Source organism: Tachypleus tridentatus, chromosome 13 (genome assembly GCF_004210375.1).
Source record: "Tachypleus tridentatus isolate NWPU-2018 chromosome 13, ASM421037v1, whole genome shotgun sequence".
Taxonomy (NCBI): Eukaryota; Metazoa; Arthropoda; class Merostomata; order Xiphosura; family Limulidae; genus Tachypleus; species Tachypleus tridentatus.
The window spans coordinates 25,578,837-25,602,295 of record NC_134837.1 but is presented as its reverse complement, the minus strand read 5'-3'; the positions used below and the strand labels follow the sequence as shown (position 1 = coordinate 25,602,295).

The 23,459-nt window shown below is 34.8% G+C and overlaps 2 protein-coding genes across 5 annotated transcripts in view; one reads left to right on the top strand and one right to left on the bottom strand.

Moving 5' to 3' along the window:
- LOC143237103 (uncharacterized) overlaps window positions 1-23,459 on the top strand; it is a 353,116-nt gene that overhangs the window by 218,150 nt on the left and 111,507 nt on the right. The gene's annotated exons all lie outside the window — the stretch shown is intronic.
- LOC143237102 (solute carrier family 12 member 2-like) overlaps window positions 1-23,459 on the bottom strand; it is a 57,939-nt gene that overhangs the window by 4,408 nt on the left and 30,072 nt on the right. The window contains exons 14-22 of the mRNA XM_076475968.1: window positions 15,134-15,233; window positions 12,431-12,542; window positions 11,851-11,985; window positions 9,555-9,661; window positions 8,541-8,698; window positions 7,328-7,573; window positions 3,175-3,289; window positions 2,751-2,837; window positions 2,513-2,618 (exon numbers count right to left, since the gene is read on the bottom strand). Of these exons, the coding sequence (XP_076332083.1) occupies window positions 2,513-2,618; window positions 2,751-2,837; window positions 3,175-3,289; window positions 7,328-7,573; window positions 8,541-8,698; window positions 9,555-9,661; window positions 11,851-11,985; window positions 12,431-12,542; window positions 15,134-15,233 (1,166 nt within the window). The remainder of the gene's footprint in view (window positions 1-2,512; window positions 2,619-2,750; window positions 2,838-3,174; window positions 3,290-7,327; window positions 7,574-8,540; window positions 8,699-9,554; window positions 9,662-11,850; window positions 11,986-12,430; window positions 12,543-15,133; window positions 15,234-23,459) is intronic.

The following is a 23,459-nucleotide window of genomic DNA, read 5'->3' as shown; positions in this document are numbered from 1 at the left end:
GTTATCAGTTTAACAGCATTCATAAATAAGTTAACTCTCATTCCAAGTATCATGTCACATGTATTCATGTATGACGAAAGTTTTTGTCACACGATTAAGCTTTAGTACAGTATTCGATCATTCCATATAACATTTATATCCAAAAAACTCGAAACATTAACCTATAATGTTTACTGAATATGTGTAATTACGCCATTGTTTACACTTACTAGTAGGAATGATAATATATGTTACACATCTTTGCATAAAAGGCATGAATATTAGAAACAGTTACATAACAAAGCGATTTAAAGATCGCTGATGTTTGTAGCAACATAACTTTGTGACAAAAATTTAAAACGATTAGCAGTTTCTCAATGATACTGAGTTTACATACGTTCAAACGAATCAAACTTACAAATAAAAATTATAGCTGCTCTTAATAAAACGATATTAAGGGCAAGTATAGTGTGGTACACACACACACACACACACATATAAATATATGTGGAAGTGTTTTATTTATAAAAAATTGTGAGACAAAATGTATAAAACACAAATATTGCAGATATGCCATTCCATTATCTAGTAAAAAATAGAAACCATCAGTACTCTATATTAACTTCCTACTGTTACACTCTCAACCTTGGCCAGGTCTGTCCAAAATCCCTGTATAGATCTTTCTGAGGCTGTATGGGCCTATGTAATATCTGAAAATGTCAAAGTGGCCTTCAAACAACATGACCTCATTGAGAGCGGAGTACTATAAGACATTTGAATAACAAACAGTATAATAGCATAAAAATAAGGTGTGTAATTTTCGGCGTAGAAAAAATGCTTACATAAAAAATACTAGTGCATTTTACATTGTATCCACTTTTATTTTATATTTTAGGAACGTTAGAATGGCTTGGTGGTTAGGACGCTCGATTCGTGATTTGAGGGCTACATATTTTAATGTGTTCACTCTTTTAGCCGTGGGAGAGTTATTATGTGGCCCTCAACCCCACTATTTGTTAGTAAAAGATAAACCCAAGTGTTGATATTGGGGGTTGTTGACTATCTTACTTCCCTCTTGCCACCCGCTAGTAAAACGGTAAGTCTACGGATTTACAACTCTAAAATTAGGGATTCGATTCCCCTCGGTGGGCTTAGTAGATAGCCTGATGTGGCTTTGCTAAAAGAAAAAACACACACACACACTTCTCTCTAGTTCATCACTGCTAAATGAGGAACAATGAGTACAAATAACCCTCAAGTAGCTTTGCACAAAATTCTAAACAAACTGTGTTTTATATTATGTTTTGTACCCTTAATGTATCCACCATAGAGTTCAACTCCACCTGTATATGTAATTTACTATGTGTTCCACAGTTATGTGTACATAAATATATAACGTCTATTAAACAGATTTTATTTTGTCAGGATCATTAGATTAAAAGAAATTGTATTCATATGAGCCAATAAAACGTTTCCGTTTACTAAAAGTTCATTATCATGTAGGTATATTTAACAAGTGTTGTAAAAGTAGTTGGCTATATACTAGAAGTGTAATTTTAAGAATTCCAATTATGAACTAAAAGCAGAACAATCAACTAGCTGATCTTAAACATAATAAAATTTTAACATGAAATTCGGTTAAAGTTTTTCTTCCTAGTGAAATATGCATTACTTGTGAACCTAACTCAAAGGGAAGCCTGTAGGCATAACGTACTATAAAATAAATATCGTTACCCGTGGTGGGTAGGGCACATTTAGCCTATTGAGTAGCTTTGTACTTATACAACCAAACAAAAAGGTTTGAAACTAAACTGTATAATTTTAAAATAAATCTCATTGATAATAAGTTAAATATTGAAAACATGAAACGTTAACTCATAATTATTAAATTTATTATAAATATATTTATCCGATACTGTTAAATGCATAGCGATGAATGTGTGTGTGTATTTTCCTAGGAGAGCCACATCGAGATATTTGCTGTGTCCACCGACGATAATCGAACCCTTAATGTTAGCGCTGTAAATCTGAAGACTTACCGCTGTTCCAGTGGGGTGTATTTGTATATCACCAACATTAGTCCAGGTCTTTTAACACCATGAAAAACGTGTATCTTTTCGTGAAGTTTTAAGTCAGAATCTTACCGTCAGAATTCTCTACCTTCTATTTTTTGTTTTAAGCATTAACAAAGTCTAATTATCGATCACGTAACAAATTTATCTATTTGATAGCAATCACTATAGTTTTATTCTATATCAAAACGTTTTCGATATTAGCCAACTGTTTGACACATATTTCATTCCTAAAATAGCCTCGAAACACCGATAATTATCTAGGAAGCTAGTAACTCGGTTACTCTGCATGATGCTATTACGAGCTATGCATATTTATCTACACGAAAGCGCATGCTCAAAATAACTCTCATCTGTACATCTACTTTATAGGAATACACTTTTCACATTATAGATCCAAAGAGTTGGTAACATTCTGTAAGTTATGAAACATGTGTAACCAGTAAGAAGTCCTGCATTACCTTCTCCTTGTGCATTGCTAAGACTGTCTCGGTTATCGCCAGAGGGTCTTTAGATTGGTCTTCATCAACTAACCACTTGGACACAAGTCCTTGGAACTGTAGCCGTCTGTGGAGAAAAAGATTATATGTTGAAGTTTGTTTGTTTTTTTTGTTGTTGTTGTGAAACTACATTTTATGCAATCTTTAAGCCTAGTATACGTTCAATATGATACGAATCGAAAGCATGTTATACACTCACGTTTCTTCTCTCGGAGGTTCATTTATTCCTGGTAACACGGTAACATCCGAAAAGCTGATTCTAAACTTCTTCAACAGAACCGATAAGCTGTAAACAGTTAATAAATAAAATCATTATTGGCTGTCAAGCTTTTAAAACAACCTTCACAAAATGAAAATTACTTATGAAATTCGGGTAATGCAGTTTCTAAAATACGAGATCTAGAATGTCATAATGTATACATTTGCAATATTTTTGCTAAAGCATTTCAACATATCCAACCAATATTTTTTAAAAGGAATCTACAGGAACAAAAACATGGAGATGTCAAATTCATAAACATATTAGATCGCAAATAAAATAACTGTATCCAGTAAAATCTGCTAAACCGGATAAAACTGATGCAAATATTATTAAACTGTACACATAATAATAAATTACAAACTTTGCTTGAGCACGGTCCAGGTCACTTTCTCTGTGAGACAGCGAAAAGACCCTCAATTTACATCCATTCCACTGTGAACGGGTTGTCAAAATGTATGGAATCAACATTGTGAGACCTTTAATGAAGAAATAATCTTAAACAACAAGTACTGTGATGATCATGAGTTTAAATAAGTCATCAGTAGCGTTTTTTGTGTTTATGAATCAAAGTAAAGGGTAGCCCAAAATATCTGTCTTATTTTAAAATTTAATAGTTAAATATCTAAGGAAATACAGCGATGGGTTTTCCAAATGTTGTACCCCCACTCAAACACTGAAATGTCAGTAAGCTTCTAAACGTGCGCCATCAGTGACTCTCTATATATTTAACCGATATTTCATTTCAGCCCATGTTTGTTGCAACATGTCTACAGTTGCAGTGCAGTAGCGTCTTTAATACCATGATGTTTTCTATAGGCATCCAATACACGATATCCTTAACGTACCCCCATACTTTTTCCTGTACTGTCGTTTGTAATTACGTTGCATTACGGTCACTGACTTGGTCTCTACAAGCTAAACAATGCATCGAACGTTTTCATGCCAGGTTTCCAATTTATGGAGTAACACCACTCATTGAAGTGAAAACAACGTGACAATAAAAACTGTGTGAGTTTGTGTACAAGATGTTGAAACTACAGAGTTGTATTTCCTTATAATTTAATTTTAAATTTTTTAAATAAGAAAGATAATTTTGGACCACTCTGTAAAATAATAAACCAAACAACAGCAATTCCATAAACAGACAAAGATGTAAAGATATCCGAGGAGAATAAAACCGAAATATTTGTAACCTATTTAATTTTCTAGGTTTTGTTTCGTCTATATTGTCTACACACACAGCTATATATATGATATATGATATATATATATGATATATATTTGTTTCTCTTCATTGAACATTCTCCTCGCTCATAAATACTTTCCTGCCATTATTTATTATCTTACTAAATAATACTAATAAGAGATCTTAGTGCAAAGAACGTAAATAATCACTGATTTAAGAACCTGATAACATTCACAAAACATTATAATTCAAACTCGCAACCATACCAAAATAAAAAGTGCATATTACTAAGGCTATTGTGTTTGTGAAATTGGCTTTTTTCATCTGTAGTAGTAATTTGTTCAGTTGTGTCTCGTGTGTCTTTGTTGTATTTGTGTGTATTGGTTTATGGGCATTCTCCAAATATGTAACATCAGCCAGCTCATTCATCAAAGACTCTTTTAATTTCAAGTCTAATCTAAATCAACTTAATCATAAAGCCTTAATGGCCAGTTTCGATGTTATATCCCTCTTTACAGAAGTTCCAACCACTGAAGCCTGCAAGATAGCCTTAGAACTCTATATCCGAGAACCTAACCCAACTATAGACATTCCCAGTAACCAATTAGCAACCCTCATAGAATTCACCACGATAAAGATAAACTTCATGTTCAACAACCAAAACTATATACAAACAAATAACCTAAGCATGGGCAACCCACTATCACCAGTTCTAGCCAATATTTTTATGACACAAGTTGAAACACAAGCAATTAACACAGCATTACATCCACCACTATACTGGTACAGATATGAAGATGACACGCTTGCGGGATTCAAATCTACAGAACACACACTTAATTTTTTCAATCACATTAACTCTATACAACCCAACATTAACTTCACATATGAACAGGAAGAAAGCAATCAAGTATCATTTCTTAACCTCAAAATTACAAGAACCGATACACAATTTAAAACAGAAAGCCACCTAAAAATCACCCATACTGGACTATACATTCCTTGGGACTCAGCACATGAAACAAAACAAAAACTCAACATACTAAGAAACCAAATAAACACAGCCATAAAACTATGCTCACCAGATAAAATTAACGATGGATTAGACAAAATAAAACAACACTTTATCAACATCAATAAGTTTCCTCCACAAACCGTAGAAAACATTATACGCACACACCTAGACAGAAAGCAAAATCAACCAACAAAAGTAAATATATCTCACGAATCAAAAAATCACGAAACCATATACTGCTGTATTCCATATATTCCTGACATCAGCAGACAAATAACCAACATTTGACAAAAACTAGTAACAAAATATGACATTCCAGTTAATACCAAATTTATTCAAAACCAGGCACAAAACTGAAGTCTATACTATGTAAAAACTACACTGACAAACACCACACCAACATTATTTATAAAATACAATGTGATAACTGCCACGACTTCTATATTGGAGAAACAAGTGGAAAAATGGAAACCAGATTCAAAGAACATAAAAAGTCACCTTCACACGTTTTCGAACACTGCAAGTCAAATTACCATAGAAAACACTCAAATACTAAATAAAGAAACAAACATAAACAAACGCAAAATTAAAGAAGCCTTACTTATACAACAACTTAAACCCAAAATAAACCAATATAAGGGAATTTATAACCAATATTTATTTAATATATAATAAAATAAATAAAATTATATATTGAAACATCTAACATCGCCCTCTACGTTCCGACACTCAGTTGCACAACCCCTTTCAAACACGTGGTCAGCTTCCGGTCAGTTACCTCTTTCTTTGTGAACCTGACGATGACCGAAGAAGGTCGAAACGTTGTTCGCTCTTCTATGTAAAATATTTTCTCAACCCAAACGAGCCGTTTTTACATATAAATTTCTCTACAAGTGGGTTTTCTCGACATCACTGAAACCATTATTCTTATTTGTTTCAATACCATTAGTCTCACTTTAATATATTTCAACCAATAGGCCTATATTAATAATTAGGCCTTCTTTCTAAGTCCGAACATCTCTTTTACGTGAGTTTACTTTGTTTCTCGTCTCCTATGTCTTTGTCTGCGTGTTGTTTACCGCTCATCTTAAATTATTTATATGTTTTTGCCTAATTGGTTTGCTCGCTATATATCCTCGACATCAATAAATTTCACGTGACTTTCTCTAATATTGACATGAATAAGTTATAAACACAGCGTATGACTGTTATCGAGTTACGTAACTAAATTTGTCATAAAATTTACTTTAAAATAATTAATTCTAACACTCGGTTTATGAACAAACCTAAACAATCATAAAATATTCATGATGAACTCATGTCTATTTTATACAGACGATATACTGATGAACTCTATAATTTTATCAAGTTCGTTAAGAATTATCATTTGGGCCTTCACTAATAAGGCAAGTAAATTGAAATTGTTTGTTTTGGAATTTCGCACAAAGACTAGAGGGAAGGCAGCTAGTCATCACCACCCACCGCCAACTCTTGTGCTACTCTTTTACCAACGAAAAGTGGGATTGACCGTCACATTATAACGCCCCCACGGCTGGGAGGGCGAGCATGTTTGGCGCGACTCGGGCGCGAACCCGCGACCCTCAGATTACGAAGCGCACGCCTTAACACTCCTACGAAAAGACGTTTCTTGTCCTGATTTCTCTAAGCCCGTTCCCCTGGCTGTGGTTTCGCTAGATAATAAATAGGGACAGTGGGAATCTCGTTAATCCATTCATTAATGGATTTAAATGGCAATTTCATTTAAATACAAAATTATAAGCCTAATATTAATAACCTTTCAAGTTGCTCTGGGGCCTATTAGGCCCCAGTTTTCGTAGGAGTGTTAACGCGCTAGGCCATGCCAGGCCCTAGTAAATTGAAATGTATAATTACATACGGACTTTTTATTATGTTCAAATACTTTTTTGTGAGGTTTCAGCCCCTTTATTGTACTGGAGAAATGTTTGTTTATAATTTTAACAAAAAGTATCGATATTTTTGTAGTGTATAGAACCAAAATATTTTCCTAGTTTCGTTTTATTCATAAATAACACGGTTCTTTCTATTTATATATATTGTAGTGAAACAGACTGTACCATAATAAAGGCCTTTGTTTTCAGCATTTTAGTGTAGTCGTTTAATAATTCTATTTCCTTTTGCAGTATGACAAACATAAAATAGTTCAACCTCATATAACTTTTTTTTTTTTCAGTAGGATACACATTATGAACGTCAACACATTTCAAGCGATGAAGTATAGATGTATCACGAATATCTATTAATGAATAAACGTATTAAAAATCTTCCTCCTACCCCCATCATCATATAACCACCATACATCAATCGTGCCTTTCTTCTGTTTCCTCTGGAACTGATCAACAGCATTCATCACATCAGCTGGGACCTCAGGGAAGTGGTAATGAGCTGCTTCCACACTGGTGAGACGGCGGAACTTAGCTAAAGATGGCAACTTTGTCTCTTTCGGGTTTTCTGTTTCATCTGACACAGATTCTGTGTATGATTTCCTTTCAGAACTCAGATCACCGTCTGTGACGCTTTCTAGTTAGAAATACGGTGATTAGAAACCGAGTTTGAATGCATTAGAATAAAAAAAAAATCAAACACAAATAACAGTAAACAGGATTTTAAATATCTTCATGAAGTAAAACTTGCACTCTTATAATTTGAAATTTACTAATAATTTTCTATATCTTATACATTATAATTATATATACCTCCAGTGTGAAAGTAAGAGATTAGAAATTGAAAGTTAATATTGTGAGTTTTGTTTGGCCTACATTAACTGGGGTGTAACATAAGCTGCTATGTTAATTTACTTTTTAACTCTGTGGGTATTAAATCACAAAGCATTTTAATTTCCATTTGAGACTATACACAAATTTTCAGTTTTGAGGTTTCTGCCACTACTTTGCCCCCTGGTGATGGATCTTCAAATTCTTCATGAAGATTTGTTGGATCCATGCGGAGATATTAAATCACAAGTTAGATTAAATTAATTAAATTAGATTAAATCACAAGCTTAGATTCTTAACTTATTGATTTTATGATTTTCATCTGAATTTTATATAATGTAATTGGTCTTCTGACTGAAATAAAATAATTTTATATAATGTAATTGGTCTTCTTACCGAAATAAAATAATTTTATGTAATGTAATTGGTCTTCTTACTGAAATAAAATAATTTTATATAATGTAAATTGTCTTCTTACTGAAATAAAATAATTTTATATAATTTAATTGGTCTTCTTACTGAAATAAAATAATTTATATAATGTAAATTGTCTTCTTACTGAAATAAAATAATTTTAATAATGTAATTGGTCTTCTTACTGAAATAAAATAATTTTAATAATGTAATTGGTCTTCTTACTGAAATAAAATAAAACAACCAAATTTTTATTTATTTTTCTCACTTAAGAAAAATAACTTTTCGTTACATTTTCAGCTTTTTATAAAGAGGTTTCGTTTATTCGAATGTAACCTTAAACGTATTCCAATACTTACTCACGTTACATGGGGAATCATAGGGTGCTGTAGGTAGGTTCGGGTCGTTTGGCGTATCATTGTAAGGTAAACCCATTTCTGTTTCGAAAAACTGTGCGTAGTCTAAACCATCCTGGAGCCGGAGGATACCCAAAGCCAAGTGCATATCAAACACCTGGCTGAAAGAAACAAGAAATAAAGCTACTAAACGGTTCCTTCATTATGTACGTATTGATATTTTAACAGTTGCAGTGTAAGATTTGTAAGGGAGCAATGGTTTGAAGACCACTGTTGTAGTGTATTTTGGTTGATGTATCTTTAAATACCTCCTTCGTTTCTATTCCAGGAAAAACTATCTAATAACAATCACACTCATTAGAACGTTCCAAATATCCTCCTTTAACTAGCAAAAATATTCAAAATAAATATGGTGATAAAAGGACCTCCAAAACACATTGTTATACGAGAACGGACTTTTTCTGTATTGGATAATATTACTTCTTAATGACATAAGAGATCTGGTACTGATACAGTGAGGTCATCAATATGTCTGCTAGTATACATTGTTATAGCAGAGCGGACTCTTTCTGTATTGGATAATATTATCTCTTAATGACATTTGACAAATATAATTTATAGTTTAACAAAACGACTGTTGTTTGTATGTTTGAAGTTAAGCTAAAAGCTACATAATGGGCTATTTGTGCTCTGTCCACCACGGATATCAAAACTCGCTTTCTTGCGTTGTAGATCCGCAGACATACTGCTTTGCCACGGGGGTAGAGATAAAAGATTCTTACCTGCCAATAATTTAATGTGAGTCAGTCCAAAGTGCATCCAAACAAACACCTGTTGCTTTCTATTCTAAAAACGAATTTAGTTAAAGTTTGCTATTTAAAGATGGTTGAAATATCCTGTCTCTGTACACTGTATTTCTTTACGTGATATACCTTTAAAACATACTGAATGTTTTGTATGTAGTAGGCAATGTCAGAATCTTATCGACATGTTTATGAATTATTACCCTAAACTTACTTGATCACGTTGAAGTACTGTTGAAGTTCATTGGAATCACACGTTCTCCAGTGCTTCTTGTAACCCATCAGAACTATATTTGGCCGTAGTTTACCCAATCCACACAACTGCAATTACCAAATACTCTTATTGTAACAAAGTAAATAATTTGTAAGTAAAAGAATCTCAAATAAAACAATGGACGCTGTTGAAGAATCACAGATAGAACAATGGACACTGTTGGAGAATTACAGATAGAACAATGGACACTGTTGGAGAATCACAGATAGAACAATGGACGCTCTTGGAGAATCACAGATATAACAATGGGCACTGTTGGTAAATCACAGATAGAACAATGGACACTGTTGGATAATCACAGATAGAACAATGGACACTGTTGGTGAATCACAGATAGAACAATGGACACTGTTGGTGAATCACAGATAGAACAATGGGCACTGTTGGAGAATTACAGATTATTCCTCTATTTTAGATGAATGAGCTGAATCTACGTAAACTACATGGTGTATCACAAAAATTACAACGTGTAATATATTACCACATGAGTAATTACGTACACGAACTGCAAGTCTAAACATACATACGATATTTGTTTTAGGCCTACAGGACTGATGATGTCACTTAGTACCTCACCACAGGTTTGGTACATTTGAATTCAAGCATAAAAATATCTCACCATAGGTTTGGTACATTTTGAAGTCAAGCATAAAAATTTTTTTGTTCTAGTTTTGTGATTAATTTTCGGAATTTAACCTTCGAGAAAGCACGTCAAGAAAAGATATATAGAAACAAAAAAACACAATACTTAAACAAATAAGAAATATTATTTAAGATATGGGAGAAAAATAAAAAAATGTTCCTAACGTTTATAGCCAGACCCATCAGTATAGTCTGCACTGATTGGACAAAGAGGTTTAAATTCAATAGCAGAAAATATTACATGTACTGGTTATCATTATAACCTACCATTCCTAATTCGAACAATATACGACAGAGCAACTTGCCTTCCTTGTGATCTGCAAGCCTTTAACTACTTAAATGTACAGAAATAAAGATTTATACAACTAAAAACTCTCTATATCACGAGCGTACAGGTAAATATACATAAAAGTATGTCCATATATACAAATACAAAGCATGCAAATTATTAATAAAACACTACCGTTAATATCAAACTTTCACACTCGGTAATTGTAGTCAATGAAATATTACTAATATCTTTAAAAAAAACAACAAGTGGACAGTTAATAAGCACAAAAGGTCTGTATTAGATAAACATATAATGTCACTTCAAGATTTGAGTATGTGTGAGTCTGTTATATTTTTCCGCAAAATAAAGAATGAAATTCGTGTACACTCGTAAATCTTTCTACAATATATGTAAAAGTTGACCAATCTAATAATTATTTTATGTCGAATTCCAAATTAAGAGCTTCTGATATCTAACACAAACACAGTAAAGTCATCAATATGTCTGTTAGCATCTCGTGCTTGTGCAGTAAAGCCATAAGTGTCTGTTTGATATCTGGTACTGATACAGTGAGGTCATCAATGTGTCTGTTAGATATCTGGTACTGATACGGTAAGATCATCAATGTGTCTGTTAACTATCTCTTACTGATACAGTAAGGTCATCAATATGTCTGCTAGATATCTGGTACTGATACAGTGAGGTCATCAATGTGTCTATTAGCATCTCGTGCTAGTACAGTAAAGTCATCAACGTGTCTGTTAGATATCTGGTACTGATACGGTAAGATCATCAATGTGTCTGTTAACTATCTCTTACTGATACAGTAAGGTCATCAATATGTCTGCTAGATATCTGGTACTGATACAGTAAGGTCATCAATATGTCTGCTAGATATCTGGTACTGATACAGTAAGGTCATCAATATGTCTGCTAGATATCTGGTTCTGATACAGTAAGGTTATCGATATGTCTGCTAGATATCTAGTACTCATACAGTGAGGTCATCAACGTGTCTCTTAACTATCTCTTACTGATACAGTAAGGACATCAATATGTCTGCTAGATATCTGGTTCTGATACAGTAAGGTCATCGATATGTCTGTTAGGTATCTGGTTCTGATACAGTAAGGTCATCAATATGTTTGCTAGATATCTGGTTCTGATACAGTAATATATTAATGTGTCTGCTAGATATCTAATATAGTAATACATTTATTAACAATCCGACAAGTCAAGACATCAATATATCATCGTGCTGCCATATCTCTTAACACTGACTTTATTTCCTCAGTTAAGCTTCGTGTATAATACTATAATTACCTGTAGCAATGACTTTGTTCCCTCAGTTAAATTACTGGATTCAATAACGTTATAAAAACCTTTCGTTTTTCGCTTTTCCAACCATCTGTAATTATGATCAATCATGGCCTTCCTCAAAGGTAGAGTAATGGGTCCCTAGAATAAAATAATAAAATACAAGTTATCACCAACCTAAGTATTTTTCAGAAAACGTAAAATAGTCACAGAAAACAACTACTCTGTATCTGGAAAACATAAAAGAGGTTTACTAAACTCATCGAACAAGCTAAATAGTTAAATAAATAAAAGTACAATTTTAAAATTTTATTTGTACTCAAACTTTATCTTATGCTGTTCATTTAGTTACAAATATACCGTCAATTTTATTCTGTTAATTATAAGTTGCAAATCATTTGTATCCTAACGGTTTACTGCGAACTGGTGGCCATGTTGTATATAAAACATAACTAAATTTATTTCATTAAAACAGCAAAAAATACGACGTTCATAGAAAATTTCAAGCAATATTTTGGGTGACTTTATATAAAATATATAGTTATTTTAAAAAGTGTAACTTTAAATAGTTACTATTGTTTCACACCTTTAGCACGTGACCACAGACTAGGAGTCCCACTTTTCTGGTAATGCTGTAAGCGAAGTCTACAAGAGGAGGTCTACTAGAAGGATTCCCTGTCAACGCTAAGATAGCTGGCCTGGATATAGAATCACACAGCTTTAATAAACAGATTGAATGTTTGAGAACAAAACATGCTAATTAAATAGTAGTTGAAAACTAAAGATGTCTATCAAATAATAGCGGGGAACTAAACATGCCTATAAAATAATAGCTGGGAACTAAACATGCCTATCAAACAGTAGGGGAGAATAAAACATGTCTACCAAATAATAGCTTAGGACTAAACACGCCTATCAAACAGTAGCTGAGAACTAAACATGCCTATCAAACAATAGCTGATAACTAAACATGCCTATCAAACAATAGCTGATAACTAAACATATCTACCAAACAATAGCTTAGGACTAAACACGCCTATCAAACAGTAGCTGAGAACTAAACATGCCTATCAAACAATAGTTTAGAACTAAACACGCGTATCAAACATTAGGTGAAAACTAAACATGCCTATCAAACAATAGCTGATAACTAATCATGCCTGTCAAACAATAGCTTAGAATTAAACACGCCTATCAAACAGTAAGTGAGAAGTAAACATGCTTACCAAACAGTAGCTAAGAACTATATATGTCTATCAAACAATAGCTGAGAACTAAACATGTCTATCAAATAATAGTTCAAAACTTAACATGTCTATCAAACTATTAATAATTATTCTGTGCTTACCTGACAATATTTTAAACTAAACATGCTTATCAACAGAGGCGTTGCTAAGCAGTGGTACATGAAGCTCGATTCTGATGCTACCTTACAGTGCTCTCAATCCCCAGTTGATGTCTTAAATAATCAGGATAGATAACCATGATTAATATCATTCTGAAACGCCTAAATTTCCCGGGTCTATGACTCAAACTTTCGAGTCTTTTACGCACCTGGAAACGCCTTTGCGTGTGAAATGGTATTTGAAAGCTAAACGTACTTGCCAAACTATAGTTGGGAACTAAACGTGCCTATCAAACGATTTCATTACTTGTAAGGTAACAAAACCTCGATCATTAGAATGGCTGATATGGTGTACCTTTCTCAGAACGAAGTCTATCTATACTCACCATGCTAAACTGTTGTTTATCTGTCTGTTTGTAATAAGTACACATGTTTACAATAGACTATCTGTGCTGTGCCCACTACGGGTATTGGAACTTGATTTCTAAAGTTATGAGTTCGCAGACTTACAACTGGACCGCTGGAAGGACAGAGTAAACAGACCAACTGTTTATCCAAGAAAAATATTTATAAGAATATTATCTTTTATTTGATGTCATGATTTTTAAGGTTGGAGAATTAAAACTATTAACAAGCAAATAAAGTTAACTTAAACTGTACTTTCTTAAATCAATCAACACTATTTATTCTGTCGGAAAAGAATAAATAGAAATATTGAGCGTCAAATTTCAACCTGGTGTGACACGTAGTTAAAAGGTCAAATCAGAATCCCTTGTTGTTCAGGTACGTTAGTAGGAATTAATATTTCATCACTGTGGAAACGGCGGGTGCACAATAAATACATACATACATTATATATTTATGCCACATATACACTTCGATTTATCTCGGGGTGCTCAGCAAATAGTCCAATGTGGCTTTTCTAAAGGGAAAAAAAAAAATGCACATACGTACATTTGGGAGAGGAATGCGTACCCCACCTTGTTCGAACTCTTGAGTAAAGGAACTTATTAACAGCACCCGCCTGCTACAAGGGCTTTGTTCGAGTTTTTGGAATAAATAAAGGGATTGACTGTCACTTTTGTAACGCGTTAAAAGTTTTGGGTACTGAGTATATTCAACACGAACCTTGGACTCGAATTGCAGCCCAATATGTTGGTCACTACACCCTAGAAATGTTATTTTGTGAGTGAATGAGCTCAAAAGATATTTGCTGCACTTTTGTTTTGATAAACAAGAGGGAATCATCAATAGCCGCGACATTTGAAATTCGTTTAGATAGGATTAGAGTAAATTAATCTACGAGACCTTTTATTATTATTATTACCTATAATTTTGTGCATCAGCAATATCAAACATGAGCCACACGTATACCTGATTCTGTTTTACTATTCATCAGAATCTCTACCAGACTAGTCTCAAATTGGAATTATTTTGGATAGAATGAGAGTAAATTAATTTATCGAATCTTGGGCGTTATCAAATACATCAATCGAAAGGGTTTGACCTCCTGAATTCAAAATTGTAATTATATCTCAAGTCGGTCAAGAGATGAGGAAGCTAAGAGATAAAATATTTGTACTTGACAAACTCAAAGACATTCTTTGAGGCGCTATACCGTGGCTAAAAATAGCTTTCACACAAAAAAAATCAAAAATGTTCATCTCGATTTTTTTCACTATAAATCAGTTTTTCACCTTTCATTAACAGTAGCCAGCCGGTAGGACAGCAGTCAGTTTATATACCTACAATGCTAAAATCTGGTATTCGATTCCTCGCGGTGGACACAGCAGATAGCCCAATTTGGCTTTGCTTTTAAACAAACAAACATTAAAAGAATTTATGAAAATAAAATTAAACTTGGTAAACTGCTATTTGCAATTAAGAATATGCCCGACTAATAAATGCATTTCATATATCACCGTAATTATAAATTTGGTTTACCTGAAGTTCTTTACGTGATCTTGAACTCGGTTAAGCCTACTGACTGCAGTAAGCGCTGACTTATAAATCGCTGCTTCGGTAGAACATCCCCAGTTAATATCTGCAAACAAAAGTACGTATATTTTTTTCATTGTACTTGTTTTATTATTCATTCAGTTATATATAATGCATTTGTATAAAATTACCATTTAGCGAGATTTGCAATTTATGCGAATAGCTCCGTGTAAAATGGTTTATATACTGATACAGATACAAAAATACTTTAGTTGTAACCTTTACAATTCTGCTACGTCATTCAGTGAATGTCTCTTTCCTAGTGTGCGCTGTTTTTTTTGTTTTGTTTTTTGTAGTTCTTAAATTACAAACCATAACACATACACGTCACTTTAATCTCAATATTCTAGTTCAAATTTTCTACATTATTTATTGGTAACACTACAACGAGACTCTTAAAAATACTCAATTGAATTTTGTGAAATGTATAATGCAGGGGTTTCCAACCGGTGGGTCGCGACCCCCAGGGGGTCGCGAAGCCTTGGCAGGGGAATCGCGTAGCCTTGTTAGAAGTAGCTTGGGATAACATTAATTTTATTTCCTCAATTACATTTTCATGGTCTTACTTTTTTTTTTGTTTCGGTGCAAAGCAAAACGTGTGCTACGTTAGTTCAATGTAATTAGGTGATATTATGGGTGTATATATGCGTGCCTGTGAGTGAATGTGTATGTGTCTGCAACTGTATGTATGTGTGCACTAGTGAGTAGCGAGTATGTGAGTGCACGCGCATGTACATATGCTTGTGTGTCTGTTTAGCTGTGATTAAGTGTGTGTGTGCTCGCTGTCGACACGTGAGTCACATGTCCGTTGCTGATTGGTGGATAACGAATCGCGCGACTGGCCACGCTCCCTTCCATCCCAATACTTACCACATCATTACTCTACCTGCACCCTCCACAAGTAGTCAGTGTAAGATCTACAGTTGCCAAAGCGTTCATTATTCAACATTTTTATTTTATTTTAACAAGAAGATAAGTAAGCAGTAGAGGTGAGTTGTGTCCATGGCTAAACGGCGCAGATACTCAGAATGCTACCTCAACGTTGGCTTCACCACTGTGCTCGCCAACGACGGCATCGAGAAACCACAGTGTGTTTTGTGCCATGCTGTCCTGAGTGCAGAGTCAATGAAACCATCAAAACTCAAGCGTCATCTCGAGACAAAACATCTGGAACACGCAAAGAAGGGTTTGGATTTCTTCAAACGGCATGAACGGTGTCTTAAAAGCCAAAGAATCGATAGAAGTGGGTCGTTTCAGCAGCAGAGTGCAGCCGTAGTGGAAGCTTCATATGAGATTGCATTCGAAATTGCTAAACAAGAAAAGCCTCAAACGATTGGAGAAACACTTCGTAAACCCTGCATGATGAAAGCAGTGAATCGTATTCTTGGAGAAGCCAGTGCAAAGAAGATGCAGCAAGTATCTCTGTCAAATAATACTATACAGAGGCGCATTTCTAAAATGTCTATGGATGTGAAGGAACAGGTTTTGACTGAAATCAAGGGTTCTCCTTTGTTCTCCTTTCAGCTAGACGAGTCAACAGATGTAAGTTCATGTTCTCAGTTGCTTGTCCTCGTGAGATACATTAATTTAGGTGACATCAAAGACGAATTCTTATTCTGCAGTGCACTTGAAACCACAACAAAAGCTGATGATGTCATGGAAAAAGTTTCAACTTTTTTTTCAAGACGAAGATCTTCAATGGGAAAACGTGTGTGGGGTTTGTAAGGATGGGGCACCGGCTATGCTGGGATAGAAATTAGGATTCCAGTCGAGAGTGAAGAAGCTAGCACCTCAAGCAAAGGGCATCCACTGCATGATTCACCGATATGCTCTCGCCAGTAAGACTCTCCCTGCTTCTCTGCAGGAAGTGCTTGAATCTGTAATCAAAATTGTAAATTATGTGAAGACTCAAGCACTCAACACTCGCCTATTCAAAGAACTATGCAAAGACATGAATGCTGACCACGAAGTCCTTCTCTTCTACACAGCAGTACGTTGGTTGTCGAAAGGAAACGTTATTAATCGTGTCTTTGAAATGAAAAATGAAATAAAGCTATTCCAGGAGACGCAAGAAAGGAAAGATCTTATAGCTCACTTCGAAGATGAAGCATGGAATAAAAGGGTTGCGTACCTAGCCGACATTTTTTGACCAGCTGAACAAGCTCAATTTGAAGCTTCAAGGAAGGGAAACACATGTTCTCCTTTTTCAAGATAGTCTTCGGGCCTTTGTTTCCAAACTGCAGAACTGGCATTGGAAAACCAATCTTGGAAACATCGCTATGTTTGGAAAACTTTGTGGAGTGACGGATGAGTCTCAGATCCAATTGGATCAGTTCCTCAAGGATGAGATTACCGAACATCTTCAGTCTCTAGAAAAGGAAGTCGAGTGTTACTTCCCTGAGCTATCACAGGAACAGGAGGCCCTGGTAAAGAACCCATTTTGTACTGAACTTGATGTATCCAGCATCCCAGATGATATCCAAGATGAATTTCTGGATCTAAGGAAAGACTCTTCAGCTCGTGATCTCTTCAAGGTGAAATCTGTGACTCAGTTCTGGTGCGTTATGTATCAGTCATACTCCAAAGTCAGCATGATAGCTTTACGTGTCCTTGTTCCTCTTGCTTCTACCTACTTGTGTGAGGCAGGATTTTTCACTCTTGTCAATATAAAAATAAAGAATAGGAACAGATTGGATGTTGGAGATGACATGAGACTGGCTCTAACAAACGCTTGGCCACGAATTTCAAAGCTTGCTGCTGAAATGCAACATCAGGCATCTCACTAGCTGGGTTGGATAGCTGTTCAAACCTATGTTAATATTACTTTAAGAAATATATGTTCTTTTTTGTGAATTTAGGTTGGACCAATGTGATTTAATTTGCTAATAAATAATTACAGAATTTTTAAATATTTTTTTAGATATTTCTTTCCCTCTCCCTTACAGAAAATAAAAGAAAAATTAAGCTGCTGATAGTAAACCCTAAGTAGGGGGGTCACATGGGTTTCAAACTTTTAGGTAAGGGGTCGCGAGTGCCAAAAGGTTGGGAACCCCTGGTATAATGTGTAGAATTTCGTGAATTAATTACTTTTATTAATTTCATGCTTACCAGTGAACTGAAATATCGTATGTAATTCACAGAGACTTTCTGTAAAAGTGAACTTACTGGATTAGTCACGTGTGACCGATCTTTGGTTCGATTAGTCAAGTCTTTTGTTTGATTTTCCTTTCCACAAATTAATATGGTTATTATATTACGTAGTTAAAACTGTGGGGAAAATAAGTAAATTGAGCACATATCGAAACACCAAGAAAAAGTAAAGTTGAAACAAACAAACCTCACAACTGTCTATAAATTAAACAGTAGCTGAAAATGTGAAACACTAGCTAATGTTAAATAGTGGCAGATATCAGCTATTTGTACAGAGTTAGTTTCATAAACTTCAATAGGTAATATCTACCACGGCCCAACATCGTTTTGTTTTCCATATTTTCTATTACTGTAACTGTCAGAAAGATCCCGTTTGGTGTCGAAATGTTTTAAGTTTGTGCTCACTTGAACAGTTTAAATTTTAATTTTCATCCTCATTACTGTCTGAAGCTTCAACACATATTCTATCTTGTTTGATTATTGTCGTGATATTCAAATTTCTTCTCGGCAAGAAATTATTTGGTTTTGAATTTCGAGCAAAGCTATACGAAGGCTATTTGTGTTAGTCTTCCCTAATTTACGAGTGTAAGATTAGAGAAAAGGCAGCTAGTCATCACCACCCAGCGGCTACACTTTTACCAACGAATAGTGGGATTGACTTCACATTATAATGCCCCTATGGCTGAAATGGCAAGTATGTTTGGTGTGACTGGGATTCGAATCCGCGACCCTCAGATTACGAGTCGATCGCTATAGCCACCTGATCATGCTAGGCCTAAGAAAGAAATAATTAAATTGTCAGATAAAAAAGACGCTTAATGTAGATCAGTGAATCTCAACCTGTGTGCCGCGAGAGATTAGCAGGTGTGCCGCGGTGTTTTTGAAACACATTCAACTTTCTTTGGATTTTACAAGCAAGTCGAACACATCAGTTAATAAAAGCTACTATAGAGACACTCTGAAACATTCTAAAACATTCGATGGTTTTCATTGAACTCGAGCACTGAGAAGTTCGTACTTACATTTCATTCTCGACTGCAACGGTTTGACTGTTAGTTTAATTGTGGCGCAACAAGCGCTTCGTACTTCATAAATGTTGCATCAAACAATCAAACTGCTTTCTAGAACACGTTCTCATTCTGAGGTAAGCTACAGCTACTACGCTGTAGGTAGGAATTTTATATCAACTGCACAACTTCGTGCTTATCGTGTATGAATTAGCTTTATCATTTATCCATGGAAAAATATTTAAGTAAGTCTGATGCTGCAAAGGAGAATGTGTTGAATCAGAAGCAAGGAATCAAACGAAAGTACAAAAACGAATACATCGAATACGGTTTTATCGCTTTGGAATCGGAACATTCTCAATTACCATTCTGCTTACTCTGCAATGCAGTTTTATCGAACGAGGCGCTTGTTCCCAGCTAACTGAAAAGACACTTGGAAACAAAACATTCAGCTGTGAAGGATAAACCAAAAGAATACTTCGAGAATCTCGCGGCTCAACAACATGAGCAGTCAAGGAAGCTTGTGAACAACATGAAGCTGCCCGAAAAAGGATTGATTGCAAGATATAAGGTTGCTCATTTGTTGGCAAAACTCAAGAGAGCGCATACGGAGGCAGAATCAGTCATTGCGCCAGCGTTAGCAATCATTGTTGAAACTATGCTTAAAACGGATGCCGTCAAAAAGGTTAAACAAGTTCCACTGTCCAATGACACAATTTCGTGCAGAATTGTAGATTTGTCGTCGAATTTGAAGGATCATGTTTGCGAGCACTTCAAAGCGCCTGAAGATGAATTGTCTCTGCTATGGTCTCTTCAAGTTGATGAATCTACTGACATTAGTAAAAAAGCTCAAATTCTGGCTTTTGTTCGATTCATAAAAGATGGAAAAATCGTAAATTAATACTTATTTTGCAAATATTTAAAAAGTACAGCGAAAGGCCAAGACATTTTCGAGTTGGTGAATGAAAACATTTTGTTCTTCAAATTACATTGGTATAATTGTGTCAGCGTTTGCACCGATGGCTGTCCTTCAGTGCAAGGAAAAGAGAAGGGATTCATCACTCTGGTGCACCAACAAAATCCAAACATTAGGATTGTTCACTGCATGATTCACAGAAAGGCGTTCGCCTCCAAATCTTTGCCGAAAGATTTGCAGTCTGTTATGAATCAAGTTATTCAAGTGGTGAATTTCATCAAGTTTCGGCCACTTCAATCTCGACTTTTCTCTCTTCTCTGTGAGGCGATGGATTCAGACTACAAAAAGCTACTGTATCACACTGAAGTTCTATGGCTTTCGAAAGGAAAGGTGTTAAAGCGTCTTGTCCAACTAAAAACTACAGTAATTACTTTCTTGGAGGTTGAAGAAGTATGTTTTTAATTTTCTTTTCATGATGAGATTTGGTGGCTGAAGGTTCAATTTCTCTCCAACTTCTTTGACAAATTAAATTCTCTGAACTTAAGTCTCCCAGGACCATCTGAAAATATTATTACTGAAACATCCAAACGGAAGGCCTTTCGTAAATCAATGAGCTGTTCTTCCTCCTCAGTTGTAAGATTTGTTGTGTCGTTGATTCCGAATGGATAGGAAGAACAGCTCATTGATTTACGAAACGACAAATTTTATCAGTCATTGTTTCCCGAAAAGAGCTTAGATGAGTTTTGGATCTCCATTAAAAATTCATATCCTGCAATCAGTTCAAAAGTAGTTGAAGTTCTGCTTTCATTTGCATCTTCGTGATTTTGCGAAATTGGATTTTCAGCAAATTTGACTGAAATTAAAGCCAGAAAGAGAGAGAGGCTTCTTACAGTCGATGATGAAATGCGAGCTTGTTTGTCTATGTTAGAGCCTCGCTTCAATTTGATTTGCTCTCGGAAGCAGGCACAAGCGTCACATATGTAAAAATAAAAAGTTTTGATTTTTCTGCTATACCACAAATTCGTTAAAAAGCCTCAGAACGACACTCACGGATAAGAGCAAGCGACAGTATTGTCAATGTGCAGATGACATTATTATCGCTTGCTTTGGCCGTGATTTTCGTTCTAAGACTTGCTTTTAACGCTTACCGAATAACGTGTACCTAAATAAATCGTTAAGGCTTTCCAGGTGTGCCGCGAAAATTTTCAGATTGTCGTAGTGTGCCGCAAGTCATAAAAGGTTGAGAACCACTGGTGTAGATAGTATTAATTACTTTATATTTGAGTTAATATTTCATGACTGTTGTTTTTTATAATAAGAAGTTAAAAGCAGATCATTGTTGGAAGTTGTGTTTGTGAGTTATTGATCTCAAGATTATCTAACGTTGTGTATAATCTAATGATGTTGAGGATAGAGGGATTTCTAGTAGGTCTAAGTGATGGACATGTAAGACGCGGAAAGAAAAGGAAATGGAAGAGAGTGGAAAGCAAAAAGTAAAGTCATGTAAAAGAGACGTTCGGTCAGAGAAAGGTTATAAAAGGTAAAGTTAGCTGTCGTCGAAGTAAATAGCCTAACGGGTGTTATGTTAAAATGGAATTAACAATTTTCTGTCATCATTTTAGGAGAATAACATGTCTCGTCAAAGAGTGTTCTGAAGCAATGAGACCTGTCTGTTTGGACTTTGACAAAACAAGCGATTATTTGGAAGTGGCCCTATATTCGATAAACAGACGTTTATGGGAAGTAGGCCTAAATACGAAAAAGCATACTAGTCTAGGAAGTTAAGGATACAACTGCGATAAGTTATGAGGTGCCATAAGTAAATTATATACTGATAAGTGTTCAAGAGAAAAATAGTATGACTCGTCAGCTGAATTGTAAAGCAATTGACTTGGCCTAAGTGGACTTTTGACAAGAAGAATTGAAGTGCATAGTATTTAAGATACAACTATGATACACATAGTGTAAATAATGTTTGTACATACGATTAACTTGTTTTAAATATATTATTTTAAAACAAACGGGTGCTTGCTGTTCATTTATCGTTAAATTTATCGCCAACAAGTCACAGACACCTACTGCAGAAGAATCCTTAGTACAACCTATATATGCATATATTTACATACTTTTAAAAAAGAAAGTCTCCTGACGTAAGTTATTATTCGTATATTTCAATTCTTATGGTAAAATTGTTCACAACCTATGAAGCAAACTTCGCTTAACCGAATTAATTGATTTAGGATCCACTAGCTGCTTCATCTAATAAACTGATTATAGTTGTTTAATAACTGATGATGTATTCATGCTTTGAAAAAAAATTAGTAACTTTACCTACTTCTCAGAATGAGCTATCTTGTATTACTTGTGACTGAACTCACTTCTTAGTTACTGGTGACTAAGCTCAGTTTGTTCTAATTCAACGCTCTACATAAAGAATTTTTGTGTCAAATTTACAACTTGCCAGATGAACCTCACCTTGTAATTTGGTCTTTAGTCATCCTTGCTTTGAATATAAATTATAGACTGTTCTTTATAAGAATAGTATTCAATTTCGGAAAACTCAACAAAATATCAGGTCATAAAAATGACGTCATATTAATTAGAACATTGGAGACTTTCTAACACAATTGTGGGTTTTAACTAATAGATTTAACGAACCTTCCTAAAATATTTGAATGTGAAAACTAACGTTTTTAACGTGTCTGGAAAATACTGAAATTCATTCATTATAAAACTAGGTACGTTGCAATTTTAGAAGTTGTTTAAATTGTTTTGGATTTCGCGCAAAGCTACACGAGGGCTACCTGCGCTAGTCCTCCCTAATTTAGCAGCGTCAGACTAGAGGAAAGGCAGCTAGTCATCACCACCCACCGCCAACTCTTGGACTACTCTTTTACCACGAATAATAGGGCTGACCGTCCATTTATAATGCCCCCAAGGCTGAAAGGGCGAGCGTGTTTGGTGCGACTGGGACTAGTAGTTGATACAACTTGATATAACTGCAAAAAATTCTGGATTAAATTGCTGAACAAAATAAGTGAAGACGTCTTAATGTATGCTAAAGTTATGAAAGGGTTAAACTAATATGTTAAAATTTTGGCAACGCTTCTACACAAACTGGCTCTAATGCCCCATAATTACATATTTATTATTGCATACTTAAAAACAAACTATTATACGTAACATAAGTATTTATTGG